At 41.8% G+C, this 23,739-nt stretch overlaps 5 protein-coding genes across 9 annotated transcripts; 2 read left to right on the top strand and 3 right to left on the bottom strand.

The window, feature by feature from the left end:
• Positions 1 to 97: 97 nt before the first annotated feature.
• On the bottom strand, positions 98 to 13,747 carry Brwd3 (bromodomain and WD repeat-containing protein). 3 transcript variants are annotated; one of them, XM_071715548.1, is made up of 23 exons: positions 13,610 to 13,747; positions 12,227 to 12,340; positions 12,038 to 12,096; positions 11,917 to 11,946; positions 11,585 to 11,644; positions 10,231 to 10,381; positions 10,005 to 10,103; positions 9,392 to 9,729; positions 9,151 to 9,305; positions 8,702 to 9,019; positions 8,166 to 8,583; positions 7,856 to 8,081; positions 7,327 to 7,669; positions 6,928 to 7,117; positions 6,542 to 6,790; positions 6,243 to 6,467; positions 5,588 to 5,966; positions 5,005 to 5,404; positions 4,695 to 4,916; positions 4,426 to 4,606; positions 4,165 to 4,354; positions 3,978 to 4,100; positions 98 to 3,581 (listed from the first exon to the last, which is right to left on the bottom strand). In XM_071715548.1, the coding sequence occupies exons 2-23, from the start codon at positions 12,267 to 12,269 to the stop codon at positions 2,605 to 2,607; spliced, it is 5,376 nt and encodes a 1,791-aa protein (XP_071571649.1). In that variant the 5' UTR covers positions 12,270 to 12,340; positions 13,610 to 13,747; the 3' UTR covers positions 98 to 2,604. The 3 variants fall into 3 exon arrangements, with proteins under 3 accessions (XP_071571649.1, XP_071571659.1, XP_071571667.1); XM_071715558.1 differs by lacking the exon at positions 13,610 to 13,747 and having other exon boundaries at positions 6,243 to 6,464; positions 12,227 to 13,359; XM_071715566.1 differs by lacking the exon at positions 13,610 to 13,747 and having other exon boundaries at positions 4,020 to 4,100; positions 12,227 to 13,358.
• A 213-nt stretch (positions 13,748 to 13,960) lies between these two features.
• Dhdds (Dehydrodolichyl diphosphate synthase subunit) lies at positions 13,961 to 16,711 on the top strand. The gene is made up of 5 exons (XM_071715602.1): positions 13,961 to 14,669; positions 14,750 to 14,911; positions 14,994 to 15,142; positions 15,353 to 15,537; positions 15,662 to 16,711. The coding sequence occupies exons 1-5, from the start codon at positions 14,509 to 14,511 to the stop codon at positions 15,890 to 15,892; spliced, it is 888 nt and encodes a 295-aa protein (XP_071571703.1). The 5' UTR covers positions 13,961 to 14,508; the 3' UTR covers positions 15,893 to 16,711.
• Positions 16,695 to 20,149, bottom strand: Hook (hook microtubule tethering protein). The gene has a single exon (XM_071715579.1). It carries the CDS (start codon positions 20,051 to 20,053, stop codon positions 17,975 to 17,977), a length of 2,079 nt encoding a protein of 692 aa, XP_071571680.1. The 5' UTR covers positions 20,054 to 20,149; the 3' UTR covers positions 16,695 to 17,974.
• Positions 20,150 to 20,391: 242 nt separating this feature from the next.
• On the top strand, positions 20,392 to 22,718 carry Hsc20 (iron-sulfur cluster co-chaperone protein HscB-like protein, mitochondrial). 3 transcript variants are annotated; one of them, XM_071715631.1, is made up of 4 exons: positions 20,392 to 20,531; positions 21,422 to 21,804; positions 21,922 to 22,178; positions 22,275 to 22,718. In XM_071715631.1, exons 2-4 carry the CDS (start codon positions 21,448 to 21,450, stop codon positions 22,402 to 22,404), a joined length of 744 nt encoding a protein of 247 aa, XP_071571732.1. In that variant the 5' UTR covers positions 20,392 to 20,531; positions 21,422 to 21,447; the 3' UTR covers positions 22,405 to 22,718. The 3 variants fall into 3 exon arrangements, with proteins under 3 accessions (XP_071571732.1, XP_071571714.1, XP_071571724.1); XM_071715613.1 differs by lacking the exon at positions 20,392 to 20,531 and adding an exon at positions 20,823 to 20,964; XM_071715623.1 differs by lacking the exon at positions 20,392 to 20,531 and adding an exon at positions 21,008 to 21,075.
• Positions 22,307 to 23,706, bottom strand: Ak6 (adenylate kinase isoenzyme 6). The gene is made up of 3 exons (XM_071715645.1): positions 23,433 to 23,706; positions 23,195 to 23,346; positions 22,307 to 23,075 (listed from the first exon to the last, which is right to left on the bottom strand). Exons 1-3 carry the CDS (start codon positions 23,473 to 23,475, stop codon positions 22,734 to 22,736), a joined length of 537 nt encoding a protein of 178 aa, XP_071571746.1. The 5' UTR covers positions 23,476 to 23,706; the 3' UTR covers positions 22,307 to 22,733.
• Positions 23,707 to 23,739: the final 33 nt, after the last annotated feature.

The raw sequence follows: 23,739 nt of genomic DNA, 5'->3' as shown, positions 1-23,739 counted from the left end.
TTTGAATGGAATTTTTTAATGAAATTAGAAAAGACTGATGTCTCTTTCATAAAATTTTCAAGATTGATGGCATAAATAATTCACAAGTAGACACATATAAAATAATTTAATCTTTTTATTGGTGGCGGTGGGTTTCGGAGAACCATATTGTATATAACAGAGCACGTTGATTTCACAACAGAATAAGTGTCAAACTGTACATAAAACATAACTGTTTCGTATTAAACTCCGCGTTTTATAACTCCCGCATACGTCTTTGACGGAGCATATATACATGAAATTATATTATTCCTGGATGTTCACCACGTGAAGTATATTCGTTATTGTAAGATTATTTAGAGTGAGACCAAAGTTAACATCATTAAATTAATATTAATCCAAGGCTGTATGCATTATCGAATCTACATGTGATATGACTGTCTTATGTAAGTCATTAAAAAAATATCCATTATAATCCTAATTAGATAATTTACATTATCATATATTTGATATTCTTAAACTAATATCACAATGGCTCGAGACAGTCAAGACTTCTGATGTTTGTGCATGTGTCCTGATGAACGGTGTTTAGCTGCTGGCGGCACAACTGTCTTCTGACATAATTCATTCATACAACTACGTAATGCATAATCTGTTGAAATTCGCGTTATATAAACCTGGAAAACGTCTCTATCTGCCTTCGTGAAAAATTCTAAAATTGCGTGACTTCCTTAAAACCGTAACAGATGTACAAATTCTATGTAAAAAATCGTTATTTCACACGCGAACTACAGACCATATACACAATTTATCTTATGCAACGTCAATATTAAGAAGAAGAAATAAGAATTATACTCGACTGGATACAATGTATGTATATTTACACGCACGCGGACTCACTTTTCTACATGTGATGTGCGGTAAACTTAAGTAAACTCGTGAGAAGCGAAAAGGCAGGATTTGTCGAGAGAGAGAGAGAGAGAGAAAAGGAGGAAGAAAAAGGGAAAAAAGAAGAGAAGATAATTATAAAGATGCCTTGTTGTACTCCCAAATATTGTTCATCACATTCAAAAAAATAGATCCAGTTCTCTCCGTATGCTAACAACAAACCGTTGTCGCTATCGCACATGTCACATTTAATATAACTTAAAAATACAAATTACAAGTCCGCTGTCTAAGGAGGTAACCATTGTGTGTAACGAACTGCATAGATCTTTCTCTCGGAGCAATGCAAAACTCACATTGAATTACATTACGTTTTTCTCTTGAAAAGAGAGAGTTTTCATAGATAAAACGAATACTGATTCATGTTCTTACAGTGAAACATGTTTAAAAAATTGTACAAAGGCTCTTGATTGTCTCATTGCAGTTCTACTGAATTGCGAAATCAAGCAAAATCTTATGAACTGCTTATGCTGTATAAAACAAAAAATAAATAAATAAAATTTCTTTTTTTTTCTTTTCTCAAATCTGCATGTCCTATCTTTCCAGTAAAGTGGACTTCGTGATAGATAGTTATATAGCTATTTATAGCTAATTTTAATTATAAAGATTTGTAGCTATTTATCGATTTATCCATGAATCGAAAAGGTTTTCTAATTCAATATGACTGCAGTGAGGAAACAAGAGTCTCTCAACATGAGCTCATAAACTTTCAATGAACAACCATTACAATGATAATGCGAAGACCTATTTAAAACGATAACTCGATAAATTTCATAAGTGCATTGTTCAACCTTTGTTGCTTTAATGAGACTGAAAACTGTTTTATAAAACAACACGATTTCCTTTCTTTTTTATAATCAATAGCATGAAAATTTCATTTGTCAGCTGAACTTTTGAAATCAATGGAAGCAATCATATAAGCGTTAGGACCAACATCTTTTCGCGAAGACGCGCTCCTGTTTCTACACTTTCAAGGTGGTTAACAAGATAATCATCGTACCTGTACAACAACACGATTATATAGAATTTTCGATATAATTTTCTTTAGAATACGTAAAACTTTATACAGATTTTCTTATCGTTATTAAATTCGGTTGAACGCGCAAATAAAATAGTACAGAGTGACTTGTAAAAAATGGAAAATGTCGCGTGTCCGTTCACACACTGTTTTTGTTTGTACCATTGAGCCAATGTATTATTCAGATCGTCAGTATAGGTAAATGTAAAAAAGAAATAGCGTTTTTTTTTTATAGAACAAGCCGCTTCATAAAAATAGAAGTACTTAGCAGAAGCGCCTGCGCAATCCGATTCGCTTTACAATCTCGATCTTTTATACAAGTAAACGTTTTATTCCAGCGTAGAAGAAAAAGACCGGAAATCAAACCTTATTTTAGTTTCCACTGTATTATCTCCGATAACGGAAACTCGTGTACCATTGTATTATCTCCGAAGACCATATCGGAGATTCATTCTATATCGCAAGATGGAAAATAGCGTAACGACGAAGCAAGCGTCGAGATCAAGAAGACCGATCGATTGAAAACTCCATTCATCTCCATTCATCTTTGGACAGTTCCTTCGATAATGATCCGAGCTTTCAACGCGCGGCATGATACTATCAATCTCCAGAATTCTTATTGAAAATTCTTCGACGTAATTTTTACCTAGAGAGATGCCGTTTTAGGTAGAGGGCGAATCTAGAAGATAAGCGCGGGCGCGCGGTGTCATTTTACGTATGCGACCTCGGCTACTTATGCTGATGCCGGGCTCCGGTATGCTCTCGTCGCTATCCTCGGCGTACGAGCGACGCTTGATCTTGCGCCGGTTTCTCACCGGCATCGTAGTACTATCGTCGCTATCCTCGTTGTAACAGGGACGCTTCCGAGCCGAGGATCGCCTGCTGCTGTGCTGCGTCGTGTTCTCCGAGTCCACAAAATTGCGCTGCTTCCGAGGACTCGAGCGCGACGATCTGAATCCTCTGTAGGAATAATCACTGTCCTCCGAGTCTTGATGATTAGCCTTATGTTGAATATGCTGCTGCTCTTCTTCCTCTTCCTGCTCCTGCTCTTCTTCTTCATCGTCGTTTTCGCTCTCGCTATCGCTGTTATCATTCTTTCCATTGTTAGCGGTGTATTTTTGGTTTTGCACGCTCTCAGTTACTAACTTTCGTGATCTAGTATCTCTTTTGATGATCTTCTCTTCTTCGCTTTCCTCCGTAGAGTCTGGCGCTAGGAATTCCTCCTCGTCCTCTTCGTTATCCTCGTTCGCCTTGCTCTCCGCAACGTACTCATCGTCATCGTCGTCGTCGTCGTCGTCCGCGATAACGTTCGATTTCACTTTAGATTTGGATTGCTTACCGTTTTTAATATTTTTGCCGCGATTCTTGCGAACCTGCTTGCTGCGACCGCCGGGCGTGTAATCGTCCCCAGAATCGGAATCGGCACTAACACTGGGTATCGCTGTCCTCGCTCTAGTTCTTCGGACAGGGGCACTGTCACTGCTATCACTGTCCGACGTTGCTTCCGACTCACTAGCGTCACTATCACTATCTTTCGGCTTCTTCGTTACGGTCGACCGGCAGATTCGCAGTTTCAACGTTGGCCGGGACGGGCCGGAATTAGACCGCTTCGTGTGACCGTTCGTCATCCGAGATGGTCCTAGAAAGCGAAGTAAAATTAAGATTAGTAATTTAATTATAAGAAATTGGTTCAGGCCATGAAAACTATAAAGGTGTAATAGATTGTAATCGTTGCTGGTAACAAATCCCAATCTATTGACTACCCATTTTGAAAATTAAGACGACCGTATAAAGCATACATCATGAGGAGTTTGTCAAACTTTGTGGCCTAACACAACATAAATATACTTGGTAAAAATTTTGTTTAATTCGTAGTTTTATCAAAGTATAGGGTCTTTTTCTTCAAATTCAAAATACGCAGATGACAAAATAATTCTCTGCTGAAAATATCTGAAAATATTTCCAAAATTTGACAAACTCCTTACGCGATATATAACAAAGTGATAATTTGGAAAAAAAAGGTACACGCGCGTACCAGGTGCAAATATGTCAAAATTTTTCTTTTTCTGCTCTTTACCAGACTCCTCGTCGTCGTCGTTCTCACTGTCTACATTGTCTTCGTCGTCATCGCTAGGAGCAGATTTTGATTTGGAAGGTCCTGTACATAAAACAATTTACATTTTATCGCGTTACGTTTACACGATTCAATAATAAGCGCTTACCTGTGCCATTACTTAAATTAGGTTTCTTCCTCTGTCTCCTCTTTCTTTTCGCTCTTGTTTTCTTCTCATTGTTTTTCTCATTGTTTTTATTATTGTTACATTTACGTCTACTCGCCGATTTCCAATTTAAAAGTATCCTATGCATGTGATCTTCGAACATGGCCGACAGTCTTATTGTCATTGAATATATCTGTACGAATAGCCGAACATCAAGGAAATGCGGAGTTATAAATAAAGCAGGCAAATATTATATCAACTTACCCTCGAGCGTTTGTTGGTATTAAAATTCCTACTATTTGTGAATATCAATTTCATGTCCTTTGCAAATTCCGCAGGCGTTTCGTAATTGCCACCTAGTAAATCCTCTTTGACGGTACGCAAATCCATCGGTGTGTCTATTATTTGATAATACTCCGGATGTTCTAATCTGTCCACCGGTTCCCTGCAAAACAGTCGGTATTTCCTCATTCATATTCCTTAAGATACAAAAAAATAATGCTATTAAAAATTCAAGTTTTCTCTTGACTTACCTGAAAGGTATCGAGTCTTCGCACTGCCATAGACTCTCCAGCAATTGGCGACACGCCAGTTTCCAGTCTTGTGATATCTCTTGCGAACGCAAATTTCTACTCGAAGCAGATCTCGGTTTACTCGTCGAGGGTCTGTTTTCTACGTCTATCTCCGATTCAGAAGAGTGGTACGTATCATTCAATTGGTGATATACTGCCGGAACATCCACATCGATAGTTTCCCTACGTAAGAAACGTTATTTAAATAACGTACAAGCAAAGAAAAAAATATATAAAGATTCTGCAAATGCCACTTCTGTATGTATCTTACTTTATTATACGTAGACATAAGTCAGTGACTATTCTCGCTTTTTTCACTATATGACTGTGCGGTTCGTTGAATTGTTCAGCGTTCGTTGCTAAGTATCTAACATCAAATTGCGCCGATGTGATTCTTCTGTAGAAATGATTCTCGAAACGGGCTTTTATAGTCGACAAATCAATTGGATATTCCACGATATAGGCGTAAGTTGGATAAAGACTAAGATCCACTGGCACCACAAACGGTTCTGCGATCGCGAGACTCATTACTTGATCCAGGCCTCGTATGATTCGGCGACAAGTCGCTTCTCTGTCACCCATGGGCCACTCCTCCGCATGGGGTTGGTACAGTATCGCTTGTCTCTCTTCCGGTAAGACGGAAACTGCACCGCCGATTTCCGTGGGAACTCCTAAACGATTAATTAGTGCATAATTAAAAAGTATAAGTAAATTAAATAAAAAAATTTAAGTTCAAATTTTGACAGAAAGTTATGTTGAAATATTACATCGAAATGAAATATTACAATTGTGCCGTTTGCTCTTTCGATTTGAAACTAAACGTCTATTTTGATAATCAAATTAAACGAGCTTACTATCTTCGTCAATAGGCTCGAGATCCCAAGGACTCATTCGTTCAAATTCTCCATTATCCCATCTGACGCGAATGGACATAAAATACGATTCCGGAAACTCTTCGTCTAATGGCTGCATTCCGACAATTTTTCCCATCCACCAGCCATCATCGATCATACAACGAAATTTATCATGCTGAGACCAACTTCGCGCCAGCGCCATATCAAAGGTTTGGCGCAACACTAGGAAATCTAAGACATCGGCCATGTCGTGGTATTTAATAGTAAAATTCTGCCCAGTAAGCCGACCGGCATCATCCATCAATGCTAATTTCAAACAGCACAAACGAGGCGGTCGTATTTCATACTTAATACCCACTACTTTTACAAACTCTTGCGCCTAGAATATAAGTTTCTGATTAGTATATATACATATATTTACATATATCAGTGTTTAAGATATTAATATCAAATATGCTGGTCCCATATAAGGTGCTTTCCATTTACATCAAAACTCAGATAATTCTCACTTGTGACGTCGTTCTATCCTTTTTGGCAATTAATGAATAATAAAGACAGAATAAGGTCACAAGTGAGATTTATCTGAGTTTTGATGTAAATGGAAAGCATCTATAATTAAAAACCTTTCTTAACCTCTAGAATAAAATAAACATACTCTAATATTTATCTTGGTCCATGGCTCGCACCGCGGACTAAGCTCATAAACCTTTTTATTCCTAATTGCATCTAAATAGAATTTATGACCTTGTCTAAAATACACTATTTCGTCACCCATCTGCGGGTAATAAGGGGCTTTCCTCGGTATTATTTCGGTAAGCCATTCTGAAGGTCGATAAATTTCAGGAACTTCACGAATACCATTAGCTATTTGTATTCCCTGCTGGATAAGGATGATAGAGAGTTCAGAAAATGTCAAATTAAAATAACGTAAGTCATAATATCTATATGCAATACTTTTTTCTTAGGACGCCTACTGCGTCTTCTGTCCGTCTCACTCTGGGGTGTGACAGACCGTTTTTTCACGGGTTTCCGTTTACTGCGTTTGGGCGGTTCTAAACTCAATCCGTGATCCGCGATCCAATCAGAATACTCAGTACTGGAATCTGTAGTGCTAGAATCGGAGCACATATCCTCCTCGTGAGCAGTGGAATCGTTACTATTGCTACTGGCTGAACTCGCTGACGTGCCAGCGTTTTCAGGACTCTGTAAAAACGTTAAGTATCACGACGCTTAACCAACCGCATAAATCCGTACAACCTCCTTAATCATCGTTACAACACAGCAAACATGATTGTCCACGAGTTAATATTTATTAATATTAAATATCGTATCTGAAATACCTCATATTCGTCCTCCTCTTCTTCACGCGTTGCTCTAGTTCTATAACCGTGCCTAGTAGTTCTATTACGTTTCCGGTTTACGAGTTTATTTCCTATATTGCCTTGATCAGTGGCAGTGCTCGAGGTAGGCTGTGGTCGCCGTCGCATTTCCTGTCGCCAAGTTTCTATCTCATTATCGGCCATCGCTTGACTTCACAGATAACATACAAAACGTAAATTAATTTGAGAATCGATATGTTCTTTTCACATTAATATTAGCATCATATTCAGCATATTGTTTGTATCACGAATGAAGAACTGATCAATTCATTTAAGACAGTTTCTTATGAAATTTGTTCGCCATTCTGATACGTTTATTTATCTCATGATATTATTAAAAAAAATCCATGTAATATTTACATCATTTTGAGTTGAGTCTCCATTACAGCGGGATTAATGGGACGCGCGAGCATAGGCTTATTCCAAGGAGTAGTGTTATCCCTTTGCCAATTGCCGCTGCTTTGCCGAACACCTTCAACGTTGCCTTCTCTTCTCAAACCAGCTCTACTACCACGGGGACTCGCTATTTGACGAATCGGTTGTTCCGCGACGTTATTCTCCCTATCTTCTCCGGCACCAGCGGCGACCGCTTCTCCATCCGCTCCTCCATTGATATTTTGTCTCTGAGCAAGAGCCTCGATTAATCGATCAATGTTCGATCTAGGCTCTTGTTCTGGAAGACCTTCTATAACTTCTTGCATGCCTATTTAATAGAAAGGTTTGTGTTATTCTAATTAAAACAATCATTCGTCAAAAAGAATTCCGAATACCCCGAAAAAGTTGGAGAAATAATTGCAAAAATAAAAATATTATTTTTCTTGCTATTGAAGACTAACATCTGTCTCAATTATTGAACTTTTTAAGATTTGCAATTGTACTGTTATCTTACCGCCTGCACCAACTGCAATATTTGGTACCAATTGCTCGCCCCTACAATTTTCTCTTCCTGGTACCAATCTCTGCAACGCTGGCGGATAGGGATTTCCATCTACATCAACCAAAAATGGTGGCGGCATCAAATGCGGCGCTGTTTGTGTTTGCTCGTCGAGAACATAGTTATTTCCATCTCTTATCAAAGGACGATAATCCGTGTGAAAGAATAATTCTTTTGGTATCTGAAAATAATTTAGGTAATAACTTAGAAATAATTTAGGAATGTGCTACCCGATACAAGATGAAATATACAAATGGAGGCTTACGATTTTCAGTTTCTCGACTGCACAACCAAATCCGTACATCAACAGATGTCCATTAGAATCCGTCGCGGCGAGCCTCGTACCATCGGGCGACCATTTCGCATCAAAAATAGCACAATTTCCTTGGCCTTCAACAAAATTTTGAAAGCACTCAATCGGTTCTGTTTGCAATACATCCCAAACAATAAGCTGGCCATCGTGACCAGCACTGAGAATCATTCGAGGATCTATTGGATGCGATTCCAACACAAAAACTTCATCTTTGTGTCCCCGCAGGACCTTCACCAATTCACCCGATTTTGCGTTCCAAACTTTCAACGTATAATCGTTGACTGCCGTTATAACAAATTCGTCGCTCACGTCCCAACAAACCATGGTTACTTTCGCCTTTTTGTTAGAGTCATCATCCGTTTCTGGTTCTCTGTAAAAAAAAGAGAAAAAAAAAATAATATTTTTCAACACATTGCATTAAAGGTATGGAATCTTTCAATGAAATCTTTATCTCTTTAAGAAACCCAAATAAAAAAAAAACAACCCACCCAGGGAGCTTTGTCGTCATGAGCAGCTGTTTATGTACCCACTGCTGCTGCTCGAATTGCCATACGTTCGCAGTACCATCTTTAGAACCAGAAATGAATTTTAAGCCGCTGTGCGCCCATTGAATACTATCGACTGTATCGGAATGCGCCTCAATTTCGAGGACTCTGCGTGGTCCTTCGTCCCCTAACATCGCGTAAACTCTCACGTTATGATCCGCGGAGCCAGCTGCCATAAATGCACCTCCGGGGCTGAAGGAGGAACAAATCATTTGCGCTTGGCCGGGCCTCATTTTCTCATGGTACTGAATGGGCTTTGTTCTATAACAAAAACGACGCGATTGTCCCATATAAAAATGTTTATACAAGTTGAAAGTAATATTACAGAAAAAGGATATGTAAGGATGAAAAATTATTGCGTTACTTGTATATAATTGATCAGCTAAACTTACTGAAATACTGCTCTCTCGTTCGGTTTCTTTGTATGAGACCAAAAGGCTACGGATCCATCAGTACTGGTAGAGACTAAGTAGTAAACGTCATTACACGCTATTGGACAAAAATTAATGGACGTAATCATGCCTGAATGCCCGGTTAAAACTGCCACCTTGAGAGAGATATAATTTATGAGTAAAATATAATTCTCCTAGAAAAGTAACTTTATCTCCTGTATCATCGTTTTGGTGTACTTACAGGCGACATCGACTGGAAACACCAGACCCGTATTACTCGATCTAAACTTCCCGCTGCCAACAGAGTATTTTCGAAATTCACCGCAATGTCCATAATCTCCGCGGATGCACCACGGAAAGTGGCGAGCAAACGCCCGTCAATGGAACTCCAGATTTTGACGAGCAAATCGTCCGCTCCGGTTACAATATATTTGCCGGTGCGATCATACAGCACGCAGTATACCGCGGATAGATGGCCCAACGTATGCCGATACAACTTCATTTTGCTGTAGAACTTTGTAGGTATCGCCTGCCTCCGGCTCAAGGGGCCAGAATTCTCACGTCCCTGAAGTACACGTACTAGTGGGCAGAAAGATATGCACGACAAAATTATACATCAACAATTTGCACCGAAAGCAAAATTAGAAGAGTACTGGGCATGTATTATGGAACTTTTCGGAATGGATTCCGATCGGAATTATTCCGTATTCCCTTGAAAACAATAGAAATCTAGAAAAATAACTAAACTTTGATCAGAATCCATTCCGAAAAGTCCCATAATACGTGCCCACGTTAAGAATACACATGACAAATGTATCTTGCACAAACAACTGTTGACTACCGAGCTCTCTTACCTATGTTAGGCACTGACAGGCTACCGAGGAGTTCCAGAAAAGGTTTTCCACCGAGTCTTATAGAATAATCGACAATGCTGTATGTACGACGCATAAAATCTACAAAAACAAAGAATTTCACAAACGCCATGTTTAAAATTTATGCATCAGAAGTGAACGTCTTAATCCAGAAAATATCAATTGTATTAAAGAATATGATTGATATCAGGCATTAGTATCTTCATACCTTCGTGGGTACGCAGCAGGGACTGCCTGCCTGCTCCCAGAAGCGATATCACTCCACGAACGCATGGCGGCACTTCTTTCTCTAACACTGGTCCTATTCTGGCACATATTTGCAACAAATAACGCGGCCCAATGTGAGGATATTTCTTTTCCTAAAAAAATCGTCGCAATTTCTCAACCAAATCACTGTGAAATAATCCATAAATATTCGACGTCTAGAAATTTGACAAGTATTTACAAATTCACATCGAGTACCACGTCGAAAGGTTTCAAGATTATAGAATATTCGCAGAAAGAGGTCGTCTAGACTGAAGTCCGACACCAAAACAATCTTTTTTAATTTCGGTCGAAACCGAAAAAGAATATTCGGTTATGTGTCAATTTCGGCCAAAAACCGAAATTTTCACGTACTATCACAATCCTAGGCTATTATCACAATTCGTAGTATCATAATCATATTATTTCAATAATAACAAAATTTCTAAACATAAGATAAAAATATTTTTTAAACAGGTCTTTGAAAAATCTGTGAAAGATAAACAATTTCGGCTACGTCGCCGAAACTCGCTTTCAATTTCAGCCGAAACCGAAACTCAACCAAAACTCCGATTTGTTTTTGCTATAAAACGAGCCGAAAGCAAAACAGATTTTTCGGTCGGACTCAAGTATAGACTCAGTTTCATTACCTAAACACATGTTGTGTATTTTTCTCAAGCGTCATTTGGTTCTACATCCTTCGTGTTGGATGTGTAAAATACGAGAATCAATCAAAAATAATTACATGTAACGCAGAAGAAATAGTACTGCACAAAACTAGAAATTAACGTTCCCTAATTGTGTCAACGAAAACGTGCCCGATCGTCCGACTCCGAACGTTCGCGCGAGAAATTCGAACGATCAAGTAGTTCCCGCGACCGACCAATCGACGCTCGCGCACCGACGCGCCGACCAATCGCAGCGGCTTGCTCGTCACGCACGTAACCGCACTTCACAAACAAGCCGCGGGCGTCTATATTCATTGATCAGCTCACGCGAAATGGCCGGAGACGCGCCTCCATTGGCCGACGGACGGCGGCGGTGGGGGAACCGTGGCGAACGGTCGCTGCGTGGGCGCGACAGAGAGGGAACGAGGCGACGCGAGAGGAGTCACGGCGATCAAAGGGGGTGGAGAGCAACCCCCCGCGGATCGACGGGGGGGTACTCGATGCGCGCATTATTTCATCGAACCACCTTGCGACGCGGCCCGAGTCTCCCCCGCGGGGGAGACTCGGGCTTGCGTCGCGCGGCGAGTCGAAGGGCCCACACGTTTCGCCTCTGCCGATCGCCATGTCGCAACCGTGGTGTGCCGTACTCACCAATTGCTCGAACGTCTGACTGTGCACGTTGCCCTCCCAATCGAATCGCGACGGAAGTACCTGCGAACAGAGGCGCGATCTAAAAAAATCCATACGGGGGATGATCGGGGGAGGAGGGGGGGAGAAAAATCAATGCCGATCGATCGGCGGGCGCGATCGGCGATCGGCGATCGCCGCCGATTGCGGCCCCGCGAACGGCCGCGATACCTCACGACCGGCCAAGGTCAGTGACCTTGAGATTCTAATGTTTTGACAAGCAGAAACCACGTGCGAGCCATGTGGTCCGCGACTCGCGTTGTATACAGTGTGTCGGGCCCGCCGTTACGGCTTACCTCGGCACGCTCCAGTTCCCGCTTCAGCACCTGAAACAAAGCGCGTTGAGTGCTCGCCTGACGCGTTCGTATACGGCTCGGTCGCGCGCTCGGGCCGGAGCCCGTGGTGTCGCCCACTTACCGCCGCGGCCTCCGGACAGATGCCCGCCTCGAGGAACTTGACGATCAGGAAGTACAGCTCTGGAAAAAGAGAAGGAGTTGCGCGGGGCGCTTTTAGCGACGGCGGCACGTAACGCGGCGCGACGGCACGGCACACGCTCGCGCTTCCGTGCCGTCCCTCGATGCCACCGTTAACGGCATCCGCGTTTACCTGGCGTGATCCCGGACTCGTTCCTGGACGCGCTGCCCTCCATCCCGGCCGATCGATCTTCCTATTCACTTACGGACGACGACGGGAGCATCGGGCTTACGGCTCGTAGTACCGCTATAAACCACCACGGAGTTCATTTTCTCTGTACTGCTCGAGGACCGCGACACGCACATGCGCACGCTCGCCTACCCGACGCAAAAGTAGTCCCCCAATGGTAGAGCGCCGCGCCGCTCTACGGACAGGAGCGTAGCGGCGCCGCGCGGGACCCCGACCCCGTGCCGTCGCGTCGCCCGGAAATGTTTCGATCGCCGAAAATCCGTGATCTCCTCGGCGCGATCGAACGATCGATCGTCGTATTCTTGACGAATTCCGCGAAGCCGTGTAAAGGAATCTCGTGCCTCACGCGAAACCGTCGCGAGGAAACATGGCGAACATCCGGATTACATCATCCGGGAGCCTATCGGCGAGACGATGACTCCGCCATTGAACGCGGCACGCTTGAAAGCGTCTCGCGGTCAAACCTCGTTCCGCGAATTTGATCAAGACAAAATTGTACATTTACTTAACAGTCTATTTATAGAGACGAGGCACGACGGAAAAGCAATGCAAATGAATAAACGAATATTGCCTAATCCGCCGGTGCGGTGATGTGTCTTTCATACGTAACATTTTCGTGAGAACGAATCGAAGTACATTTAAGAGAAAGAGTATTCGGCGACGCTCGTTCGCGATGATCGACGAAAACCGCGAGAAAACCAGCGACAAATCATGTATTAAAAGTACACCTAAAAGGGAACCATTATCGCTCACGATGCTCGTTTCACCGTGCACCTTCGACACGCACGACTATCCAGACGTAAAAATCGATCAATATCCTTGAAAAAAAAAATTAATCGTGAAAGATCGCATCGACCCGCGTCGGGGAAACGTATCGATCGCGGGGAGATCGTAACAGTAATTTATCGTGTCGAGTAGACGCGATCGTGTCCACTTTCGAATAATCGATGCAGGTTCGTGAATTTATAGAGCAAGGCTTTATCGGGACATCCGTTTCCTTGTTTGTCGCAGCTGCACGTTAATGAATAAGGGGTTGGGAAAGGAGAGGAGTAAAGAAAAACGCGCACATGGCGCAACTGCGAAAACGGACAAGACGACACGTGCGACGTGTGTATTGCGCGCGCACATGCATGCAGATGTATACATATATGTGTGTATGTTATATACGTATATGTATACACACATTTGTTATATATCGTTAGTATGAGTGTGCTTGAGGGTATACGCCTGTACCCATGCATATTTATGTGTATTACGACACGATGATATGATAACACACATTATACATATTATCACACACATACGCGCGTATATGTACATACGTACGTGTAGCGATGAATTTGCGTCGTTTTCCGTAAAATCATATTTCTCTCAATCTAAACAGTACCATATAAATCATATAATTAAAATATATAATTATAAACAGTTCGGATCCGAGGGTTTCTATTTTCGCGACACGTGCCTGCAGCCCGCAGCTCACTTCACGCGACTCACGCAAACGCAAGTGACAAGAAGAAGAGGGGAAGAGGGGCGACGGCGGCGACGCAAGACGCAAGCCAATATGGCGGCCGCGACGGACGGATGATGAGTATGACGATGAGATAGGGGACAGGGACTGCGCGTTCACGTGTACCACGTTACACGCGTCGAACGCTGGACACTCTCCTCGAATATTAACGAGAACGAGAACGACGCTGATCGTTGCTGACGATCATAGATGTTCGATTCGACAGCGCGAGAGAAATGGTCGGAATCGTCGCGATAACGGCTCCGGGCGCTCCGGCTCGCGTTAGATGAAGACAAAAAGGGAGAAAAAGAAAGAGACAGAGAGCTCGCTGCTCGCACGAGTAAACTGCGTTTGGCATTTCGTCAGCATTCCGTTAGGAGCAGTTAGGAGGTACCGAAGACACCTCAAGGATAACCCGATACACCGTCGATGTAACGCGTCCGAATGCGTAGATAAGATAGATAATTAGGATGATTATGGAAACGACGCGGTAGCCGCGTCGCAAGTAGTTTTTTTTAGTTGCGGTACGAAGGTTAAACCATGACTGGCAGCTGATATCGTCGTTATCGTCTCAACAAGCCCTGCACATTGTCATGTTCGTCGACAAGCACTGACTACTAGACGGTCGAGTCTGATAGAAGCGTTCGACGAAGAGTCAGTCGAAGGCGGTACATCTTTCGGTGCATTTTACACGCCCGTACATAAAATTCGGAGTACGATGTCGTGGGTAAGGGAACGCACTTTGAACTGGTTTCAACTCCTGGCTCTGAAGATCATAAAAACCGGCCAGGTACCTAGGCATGTGGCGTTTATCATGGATGGTAACAGACGTTATGCGAACAAACGTAATATAGTGAAAAGAGAGGGACACTCGCAGGGGTATGTATGTTTGAAGAGAGTTCGCAGATATGTTAGTCTGCATTATGTTCGTCTAATATCTTGTGTTTTATTTATGACAGATTTGAAAAAATGACCGAGACGTTGAATTGGTGCATGGATCTTGGCATTCGAGAGGTCACAGTTTATGCTTTTAGCATAGAGAACTTTAAGCGCAGCAAAGAGGAAGTCGATGAGCTCATGGACCTTGCCAGGCAGAAGTTCAAGCGTCTCCTAGAAGAGAAGTATGCATGACATTTCAAATCGGGCATTACTTTGCATCGCAGTTGTATAGATCTTGCTGTTACAAATGTAAAAAATTTCCAGGGATAAATTAATGGAAGTTGGAGTGTGCATTCGCGTGATTGGCAATTTGTCCTTGCTTCCAGAAGATTTATGCAAACTGATAGCTGAAGCTATGGTCCTCACTAAGGACAATAACAAAGCATTTTTAAATCTTGCTTTTTGTTATACATGTAAGTACGGTCACCGTAAACCATATTTATATTCACACTCGATGTTATATTTTATATACTAGCTGTGGATGAAAAGTTACATTACTTTCTAATGTTAAATATATATATATAATGTAAAGTAATGTGTTATATACAGTGTAAAGTAATAAATTATAAAAAATATGTACATATAATTTAAAACACAATTTTTTATTTTTTAAATATCTGCAGCAAGGGATGAAATTACTCATACAATTAAAGATATAGTAAAGGGTGTAAAGCATACTGATATTTTACCAGAAGATATTAATGAAGACCTGATTGCCGACTGTTTGTACACTTACAAGTCTCCAAATCCAGATTTATTAATTCGTACTTCCGGAGAGACTCGATTAAGCGATTACCTCTTGTGGCAAGTAAGAAGACGTATTTTATTTTTTGTGACTTGAATATATTTCTTCTTCTGTAACTTATCGAAGCAGAATCTAAAATAACATACAATCAAGCATCTAAAATAATTTTACCTAATTTCTTGTTTAGATTGCTGACTCCTGCGTCTACTTTACCGATGTATTGTGGCCTGAATTCAGTATATGGCATTTTCTCGGTGCAGTCTTTTATTATCAGAGATGTTATCCTGACTTACAAAAATTTAGGAAGAATTCGAAACCAATCGTGCATAATAGTAGAGTATCCATGTATGTCGATAAGTTGCATCATGAACGCGACATTATGATTAAAAATATATATCTATCGACAGTTCAGTCCTAGAAACAAATGAACGCTATTCCAGTAAGTATAATCAGTAAAATATGCTGAAAACCTATCGCATGTATTTTGCTTCAAATTAACTTTCCACTACGGTATAGTTTATCACTTTTGCCTCAGGCAATTTTATTCTATTTCGTGAATATATGTCTACCAAATTATTACAGCAATTAAATTGTATTATGTCTCGTCTGCATCAACAAAATTAAATTGATAATAAATTTATACATATACATATGTATATATAAAAGTTGTGTGTGTATATGTACACATATATAAATTTATATATAAGAACTAGTCAAGCGATTAAACAAATCATATATGAAAACTAATGTTAAAATTTATACAAATATTTGTTCTATTTATAATACCATAAACTCAGGGAGATAGCTACAGGTACTTCCAGCTACATAAGATGTTTTAGAAAACAAGAAATGATTAAAAGAATAATTAAATCTTTAATATATGTAAAGTGAGCAAGACCTAATATTGAAATGCTTGAACAATGAAAACAATTACTGAAATTTTTACTTGTACAGAATCCTTTTCATTTTTCTCTCATATAAACATGACATGTAAAATAGATTCATTCTTATGAAGAAATTAGATCATTAGGAGAGCTTATAAAATACGTATAAGACATGTATAATTAAGTAATTTATCAATCAATCTTGCCAATAAAAATTTAATAATGAATTGTAACAATTTCAGCAAGTATCGGTATTCTATTACAATGAGATATTTGTTTTCTGAAACGTCCTAATCATAATTGTATGTAGATGATAAAATTCGCTTCCATAAAGTGTTATATATTATAGAGCATTTATGTATTTATTTATCTCTGTATGTACATTCCATACATCGGTTTTCCGATTGCCATGTGCATTGGAGAATTGTAAAACAAATATAATAGCGATAACATAAATTATATGTATATCAAATAAATAATGTTAGTCATAATATTAACGCGCGTGGCTATAAAGATATAAATATACGAATAAGTTCTTTACGTTGCAATATGTACTTTATATATATATAGATCATTTTTCGAATTCGAGAAGTGTGTATAGAACGGCCTATACATTATTTACAATAACTTGTTTCATCATGTGTTGTTGCACAAAGCAAATAACAATGTTTATGAATGTACACTTAGCGTCAATCACTCTATCGAAATAAGATGTACACAATATTTTTCAAGTCTATAGTTGTTCTTCGTCAGCATGATTTAAAATATCACTATATGGGATAAAATTTGTTCATATTACAGAATACTCAACACCTTGCACAATATTTAGCCTATCGCGAAGCAAAAGTATCCCAATATCTATATATAATCTTATTTACAATTTATTCAATATGTATCTCTTATATTGAGCCTGATTAAGATAAAGTAAATATGGTAAACATTTACGATATAGATACAATTTTTTGAAATGTACAAGAAATATACATTTAGTCTGCTTTTCTAACTGTTAGAGATATCGTGCGATTATTTTTTTTTTATATACTCATTAAAGATATAGGAACATATGTATTGGCACATCTCTAATAGCTAGAAAATCGTCATTTGGATAAAAATGTGGATCATAGAACTGAATGTTAGAATTATATTTGCGTTTGATGATTTCACAGGAAGACAAAAAATTGGCTAGTTAGACATATAAAAATGGTTAAAGGGACTCTTATATATTTGTTAACAGTTTGTAAGCACAGTTTTTATGTATTGATTCGATAAGAAATCAATTTCGTAAAAAATCAATTTTTTACTTATTAGAAAGTAGAGATGTTTCAGTTTTGTTCAATTGTATCTATATCGAAAGAAATATAATCAATCGAGATAATCGTAACAGGGAGATAAATGTGACGTCTTAATATTATGTTACAAGTTAATGACACTGAATATTGACTCGGCAGTCATCGTCGTTGAATAAATCTATGATTGTTAAGTTCACGAATTCAAGTATGGGACGTGCAGCATCACATTTATCGCGCTGTTAACAACATTACCTCAAATGATCATTTACCACTTCATCCTGCAATAATACTTAATTACGTCAAATCAACTTGCTTTTGCGCGTGTCCTTATTTCGAGTTATAAGGCGGATAACGTCTCGTCGAGGGTTGCCTCTGTCTGGCTAGAAAAGATTGACCCTGTCCCGAACTAAGCGCCGCAAGGCGCTGATCCATCACTTCTTTATGACAGTTCAGACCTAGTCTATGAAAGGCTGTCACCATCAGCTTCTCCTCCATCTCTCGCAGCAACCTGGACTCCTTCATAGACCGCTCCATGTCCTCGTACATCTTGCGCTGCTCCACCAGTTGGTTGCGCAGCACGGCGACCTCGCTCGGCGAAGAGTTGCTCTGCTTCGGGTCGAGGCTCTTTATGACACTCTTGGCCTTCTCAATGTACTTCTTGTAACGTTCCTCGAGCGCGGCGTTCTCGTATTCCTTCCGCGTGAGCTTCTCCTGAAGAGCGAAGGCCTTCTGCTTCTGAGTCTGCAGAGCGCTCTCGCGCTCCTCGAGCTGCAGAGTCAATCGTTCCTTGTCGGTTTGCGCTTTTCGCAGTTCGTCCTGCAGCTGCGACATCTTCTGATTCAAGCCCACGTTGTCGCTCTTGCTGTCGCCGCCAACCTGAGTGCCCATGGCTTCCTCTAATTTGGTTTCCAACTCCATTATCCTTTGATTCGCCTTGCGATTTTGACCTCGCAGCGTGTTGAGACGCTCCTCGGAGTCCTCGATTAACGCTTGCACACTCGGCAGCTTGTCCTCGTTGCCGGTCAGCTTCATCTTCATCATCTTATTCTCCAGCTGCAGACAGAGTAGCTTCTCTTTGACCTCAAGCGGGATCATTTCCGTCGCGGAGACTCCGGTACTGTCGGCACTGGGTTTCGCCATGTTCTCGGCGGCTTGCAGTTGCGTGCACTTCAACTCCTCGTTCGTCTCTTTCAGGGCGTCTCTCTCGATGATCAGCCGATCCCTCTCCCTCTGCAGGGCGCCCAACTTCGCTTCCATTTTCTTGCCCTCGAACTCCAGCCGATCGTTCTTGTTGCTTTGTTCGTCTAGCCTGTGATGGACTTCCGCGAGCTGTTGCTTACATACCTCCAGATGACCGCGCAGCATCGTCGTGCGCTTCGCTTCTTCCTCGTAGTCCAATTTAGCTTGCAAATACTCGACGTTCTTATCCTCCAGGATCTTCAATTGCCTCTTAAGGTCACTCATGTCCTCCATCTTCTTCTTGTACGACTCTATCGTGATTTCGTACTTTGCTACCTTGTCCGTATTTTCCCTCAAGGCGTCCACCTCGTCCTTCAGGTGGTTCGCCTCGTCGGCCGCCTTTTGTAGATCCTCCTGCCTCGACTGCAGCTCCAACACCTCCTTCTCCAACAGTTCTACCTTTAATCTATAATCATCTCTGGACGTCTCCATCTTGAACAGCTCATCCTTCAACTCTTCCACCTGCTTCCGCAGCCCGGAATACTTGAGGATAGATCCGGACTCCTCCGGATTCTCAAACTCGTCCAGCCGCTCCTGGAGTTTCTTATTCTCCGTGATCAACGCGGCCTTCTCCTCCTGCAACAGAGAGAGCTGCTGATCGAGCTCGTGACACCTTTGCGCCAGCTGGTCCTTCATGTCCGCCGTCGCCTGAAGCTCGGCGTAGAGCCTCTGCTGTGCGCCGTCCGCCACGTCTACCAGGGACTCGAAGTTCAGCTCCTGGATACTCTGCATTATCGCCTGCTGCACCGTCTCCTCCATATCCATTATCCTGGTGATGTACTGCTGCTTCTGGTCGCAGTTGACCGCGCAGCCAAGGATCAGCTGCAGCAGCCGGCGCAGCTCGTCGTTGTCGCAGTGCTCGCCGATCTTGCTCGCGTCCGGCTTGGCGTAGCCGGACAACTGTTGGTTCAGGCACTCCACGTAGTACTCCATCACCGCCTCCACGATCTTCTTCATGTTGCTGACCCTCAGGCGCCAGTTGGTGCCCACGTCGGTCTTGATCTTCGCCTTCCACACCGCGGTGAACCACTCCGGCGCGATCTTGGCCAGGGCCTCCGCCAAGGCGACCCCGTCGCTTATCTCCTCCGCGGAGCTATGCGGCGCTTGAAGGTCAAAGGTGCCCAGCCACTTGATCAGGTAGCCCAACTGCTGCCGGTAGTCCCCCATTCTGTCGCTTTTCCTATCCCGATCCCTGGACCTGCCTGGACCCAGAGATCTCGAAGGGGAGACTCGTCGACGACTTGTAGCTCTCGTCAAATTCCGCCAGCTGTGTCGCCCTCGTGACCGCGATTCTCGGTCGAATTCATAATCCCGCGACGTCGAGTCGGGGGACGCTGCGCCGCGGGTCAGGGACGTGGCCGAGGATCGCCGTGGGCCGGGTCGCTCGCTAATCCGTGCGTACTCGAGCTAACCAAGAAACGGCCAGTGTCATCGCGCGCCGATACGGCCCGATAGCGCCTTATCGGGGCGGAAGTCGCGAAATTCGAGCACCGCCTCGGGCAACAGCTCGTGCACGTAGCGCGCGATAACTGTATCATTTGTATCGTGCATGACGCGCGTCAGCCGACGAGGGGGACGCGCGAGTTGATCATTTCGTTGTCCCAGTTACTCCTCCGGGTGTTCCGCATCTGCGAGATAAAACGAGGTTCGGTCATATAAGCGTCAAGGGGCCCCATTCACGATCAATCATATATTGTGCAATATTGCCCGTTGTGCAACATCGTTGATCGCGAATGGGCACCTTTACGTCGCCTCCCGTCGCTTTCTTTCCGCCTGCACTACCTCTTTTCCTCTCCAACGAAGGAACTTAAGCTCGGTCTCCGTGAAGCGTGCCAGGTGCCGTTTGACGTTGTTTGACGTTTCTCTCGTCGAAAAAGCAAGTGGGAATTCGGAGTAGCTGGGAATCCAGCTGTCGCGGAATTTGTTCGTGATTCGTAGCAGTGATCGAGCGACGGGAATGACCCCGATCAAGATCGCTCGATCCGGCGCGTATCTGCCGACGTGACAATAATATTTGTATATGTTACACGAGCCTCTTGTAAAAAAAGTAAGAAAGGAGACACGGAAACGGAGCTCTGGTAGGATACGTAATAAAGCATGTGTGTGTTTGTGTGCGTGTGTGTGTGTGTGCTAGACAGGTTAGGATGGAATTGTTGAGTTAGCATGAGTGTCAGATTAGATCATTAGATGTAAGTCTGTCGTGGAAGATAAATGATATAAGGGAAGATATTGAAGGAATTCTTTCGCTTTCTTTTTTTACGAGCTAACTTTGTCTTGCATAGAATGAAATTTATGAAAGTCACTCTGCATTTAGTTTTCAATTAAGTGCCGAAACGCGTAATTAGTTTGTAACATCATCAATTTTCTTTACCTCTCGTTTCGCAGAGTTGATCTGTTTGAATTACATATGCATATGTTCAATTGTTTCATTCGAAAAGTGACAAGAGAGACTTGCAGTTTGCGGCATAAAATACAAAACTCTGTGGACGTCGTGAACGTGTTGCATTTTTAAGAAAATTATTTTTCTCTTTTTAGGATTATAAGATCATCCTGGGGGAGAAATGTTCTTGGCGAGAGTCATTAGAAAGTCCGCGGTGGCGGTGAGTCCGGTTAAGCAGCACTGTAAGCTGTACTCGCATCAAGCGTCGTCGAGGGCTACAGTTCACCCTACCCTGCCTTTGGGGTCCTTGCGATTCTGCAGCGACAGCCCACCTAAATGTTGGAATTGCGACTACATGTACAGGTCCGAGCTGTTCTGCTCAAAGTGCAAGGTGTTGCAGGAATGGCCGGAGAACTTGAACTATTTCGATATCATGGGAATCAAAAGGGAATACAACGTGGCGAATGAGGAGATTCATCAAAAGTACAGGGAGCTGCAAAAAACTTTGCACCCCGATAAGTTTGGCAACAAATCCGAGGTAAGCGTTCGTGGAACAAGCCTGGACGATCTTCTCTCGGAAGCTTTTTATAATTTATTGTATAATCAAAATTCTCCTTTCTTATCTGTAAGTAAAATTTGTTTTAACTGTCGATAGAAAGAAAGGCAAATCTCAGAGAAGTTGTCGTCTCTAATAAATAAGGCTTACAGTACGTTGGCGCATCCATTAAAAAGAGGATTATATATGTTACAATTAAAAGGTATATCAATACCAGAAGGTACTACCAGTTTGAATGCAAAATTTCTCATGGAGATTATGGAACGTAACGAAGAGATAGAAAATGCGATAGAGGACAAAGATAAGATCTTGAAACTGGCCAAAGAATCCAGGGAACTGCTCGACACAATGTCAAAGTAATCTCCATTTTTGGGTAGCTTTAATCTACATCAAATCTACATCAAAATCGTTTTCAGTGTTTAATGTTCATTCTTTTCGATTCGTTTTTTCAGGCAAGTGGCAGAGGCGTTCAGTAAAGAAGATATTGACACGGCAACGAAGATTTTAATAAAAATGAAGTATTACGATACTGTAGATAACAGGTTAAAGAAGCTGAAGCATGACTTAGGTATAGTAGAATAAATACATTACAGTTTCTGCAAAATACAAATATTCTACACGAAACATTTTAATATCTTCGCTCGCTATATAAAATGTAAAAAATATAAGTTTTTGTACTGTATATATATATATGTTATAACATATGTACAGATTTGTGTTGAGTGGATCTTAAAACTTGTATATACGTACAATCTCTCATTTTATCGCGTCAACTTGATTTATTTGTAACAAATCAATGAAATCTAAATAAGTTCATACGTAATATAAATTTAACAAGCTTAATCTAGATAATGTAAGTATAAAGCAAGAGGATAAAAGTTGGACTGAGAGGGAAACTTGATACATTTTCCTTACGTTTGCTGATTATCTATTTTCCATTGCTCCAGCCACTGACATATTCTATTTACATTATCCATCATCTGATCTGGAGTATCGTTCGTTAGCTCGTGCACTATCTCTTCCCTGTAGTATTCCCTCGCCTCTTCAAGAATAATTTGAAAAATCTCGCAGTCTATATTGTCCTCCAGTTTCTTCCCGCAGTAACCCCTGTCCTTGAGACGGTCGTACAAGATAGTGTTGTCCGTTCTGAGCACGAATACGATGTCGATCCATCTTTCGGGGAAGAAATCGGCACTGTGATAGTCGACAATTTTTCCTCCTTCGCTCATAGGACCTTTCATACTGTTCAGTAACTGGAACACGATATTACACAAAGATTTCTGTACGTTTGAGATGTGAAAATATAGGTAGTAATATCAATATAATTTTATTTCAACCAAACTTCGTGATATAACGAGATGTAAGAAATTACCTTCCTCTCGTCCAACACGCTGCATTGGTACTCCTCGTCGTACTCCTCCAGGCACTCATTCTCGATGGCAATTTTACTGACATCCAGCCACTCCAGTCCAGTTCTCTGCGACAACATGCTCGACATCATACTCTTGCCCACGCCAGGTGTGCCTGAAAAACGATTCGACAATTCTCTCTCTCTCAAAGGATATTCAGAATTTATATTAAATAACTGTAATATGTATGTTATCATGTACCTGTTATTAAAATGTTAGGTTCGCTTCTGTGCATGTTCAACATCTTGCGGAGATACAGATGCGGCGACAGTCAGAGGCCAGTCCCAACCACGTGCGCTTCTGGCTTCGTCAGCTGAGCTACGCCGTAAGAAGTTCGGAGCAAAACAATGGGATTTATATCTACGCAACGCTGGCGAATTTCTTAAAGGATCCGTACAATTTACCACGCCGATTGGTTCTTTGGTTGGCCAACAGAAAAGGAATTGGCTCTGTCGCGTTTTCTGTATTTATCTAATCTAATACTATATTTCATTTGTAAAACAATTTT

The sequence above is a fragment of the Temnothorax nylanderi genome, unplaced genomic scaffold, assembly GCF_030848795.1.
Source record: "Temnothorax nylanderi isolate EJ_2023f unplaced genomic scaffold, tnyl_v1.0 TNYL_tig0006_pilon, whole genome shotgun sequence".
Lineage (NCBI taxonomy): Eukaryota > Metazoa > Arthropoda > Insecta > Hymenoptera > Formicidae > Temnothorax > Temnothorax nylanderi.
The sequence above is the reverse complement of the archived record's forward strand: the minus strand, read 5'-3'. Positions and strand labels throughout refer to the sequence as shown.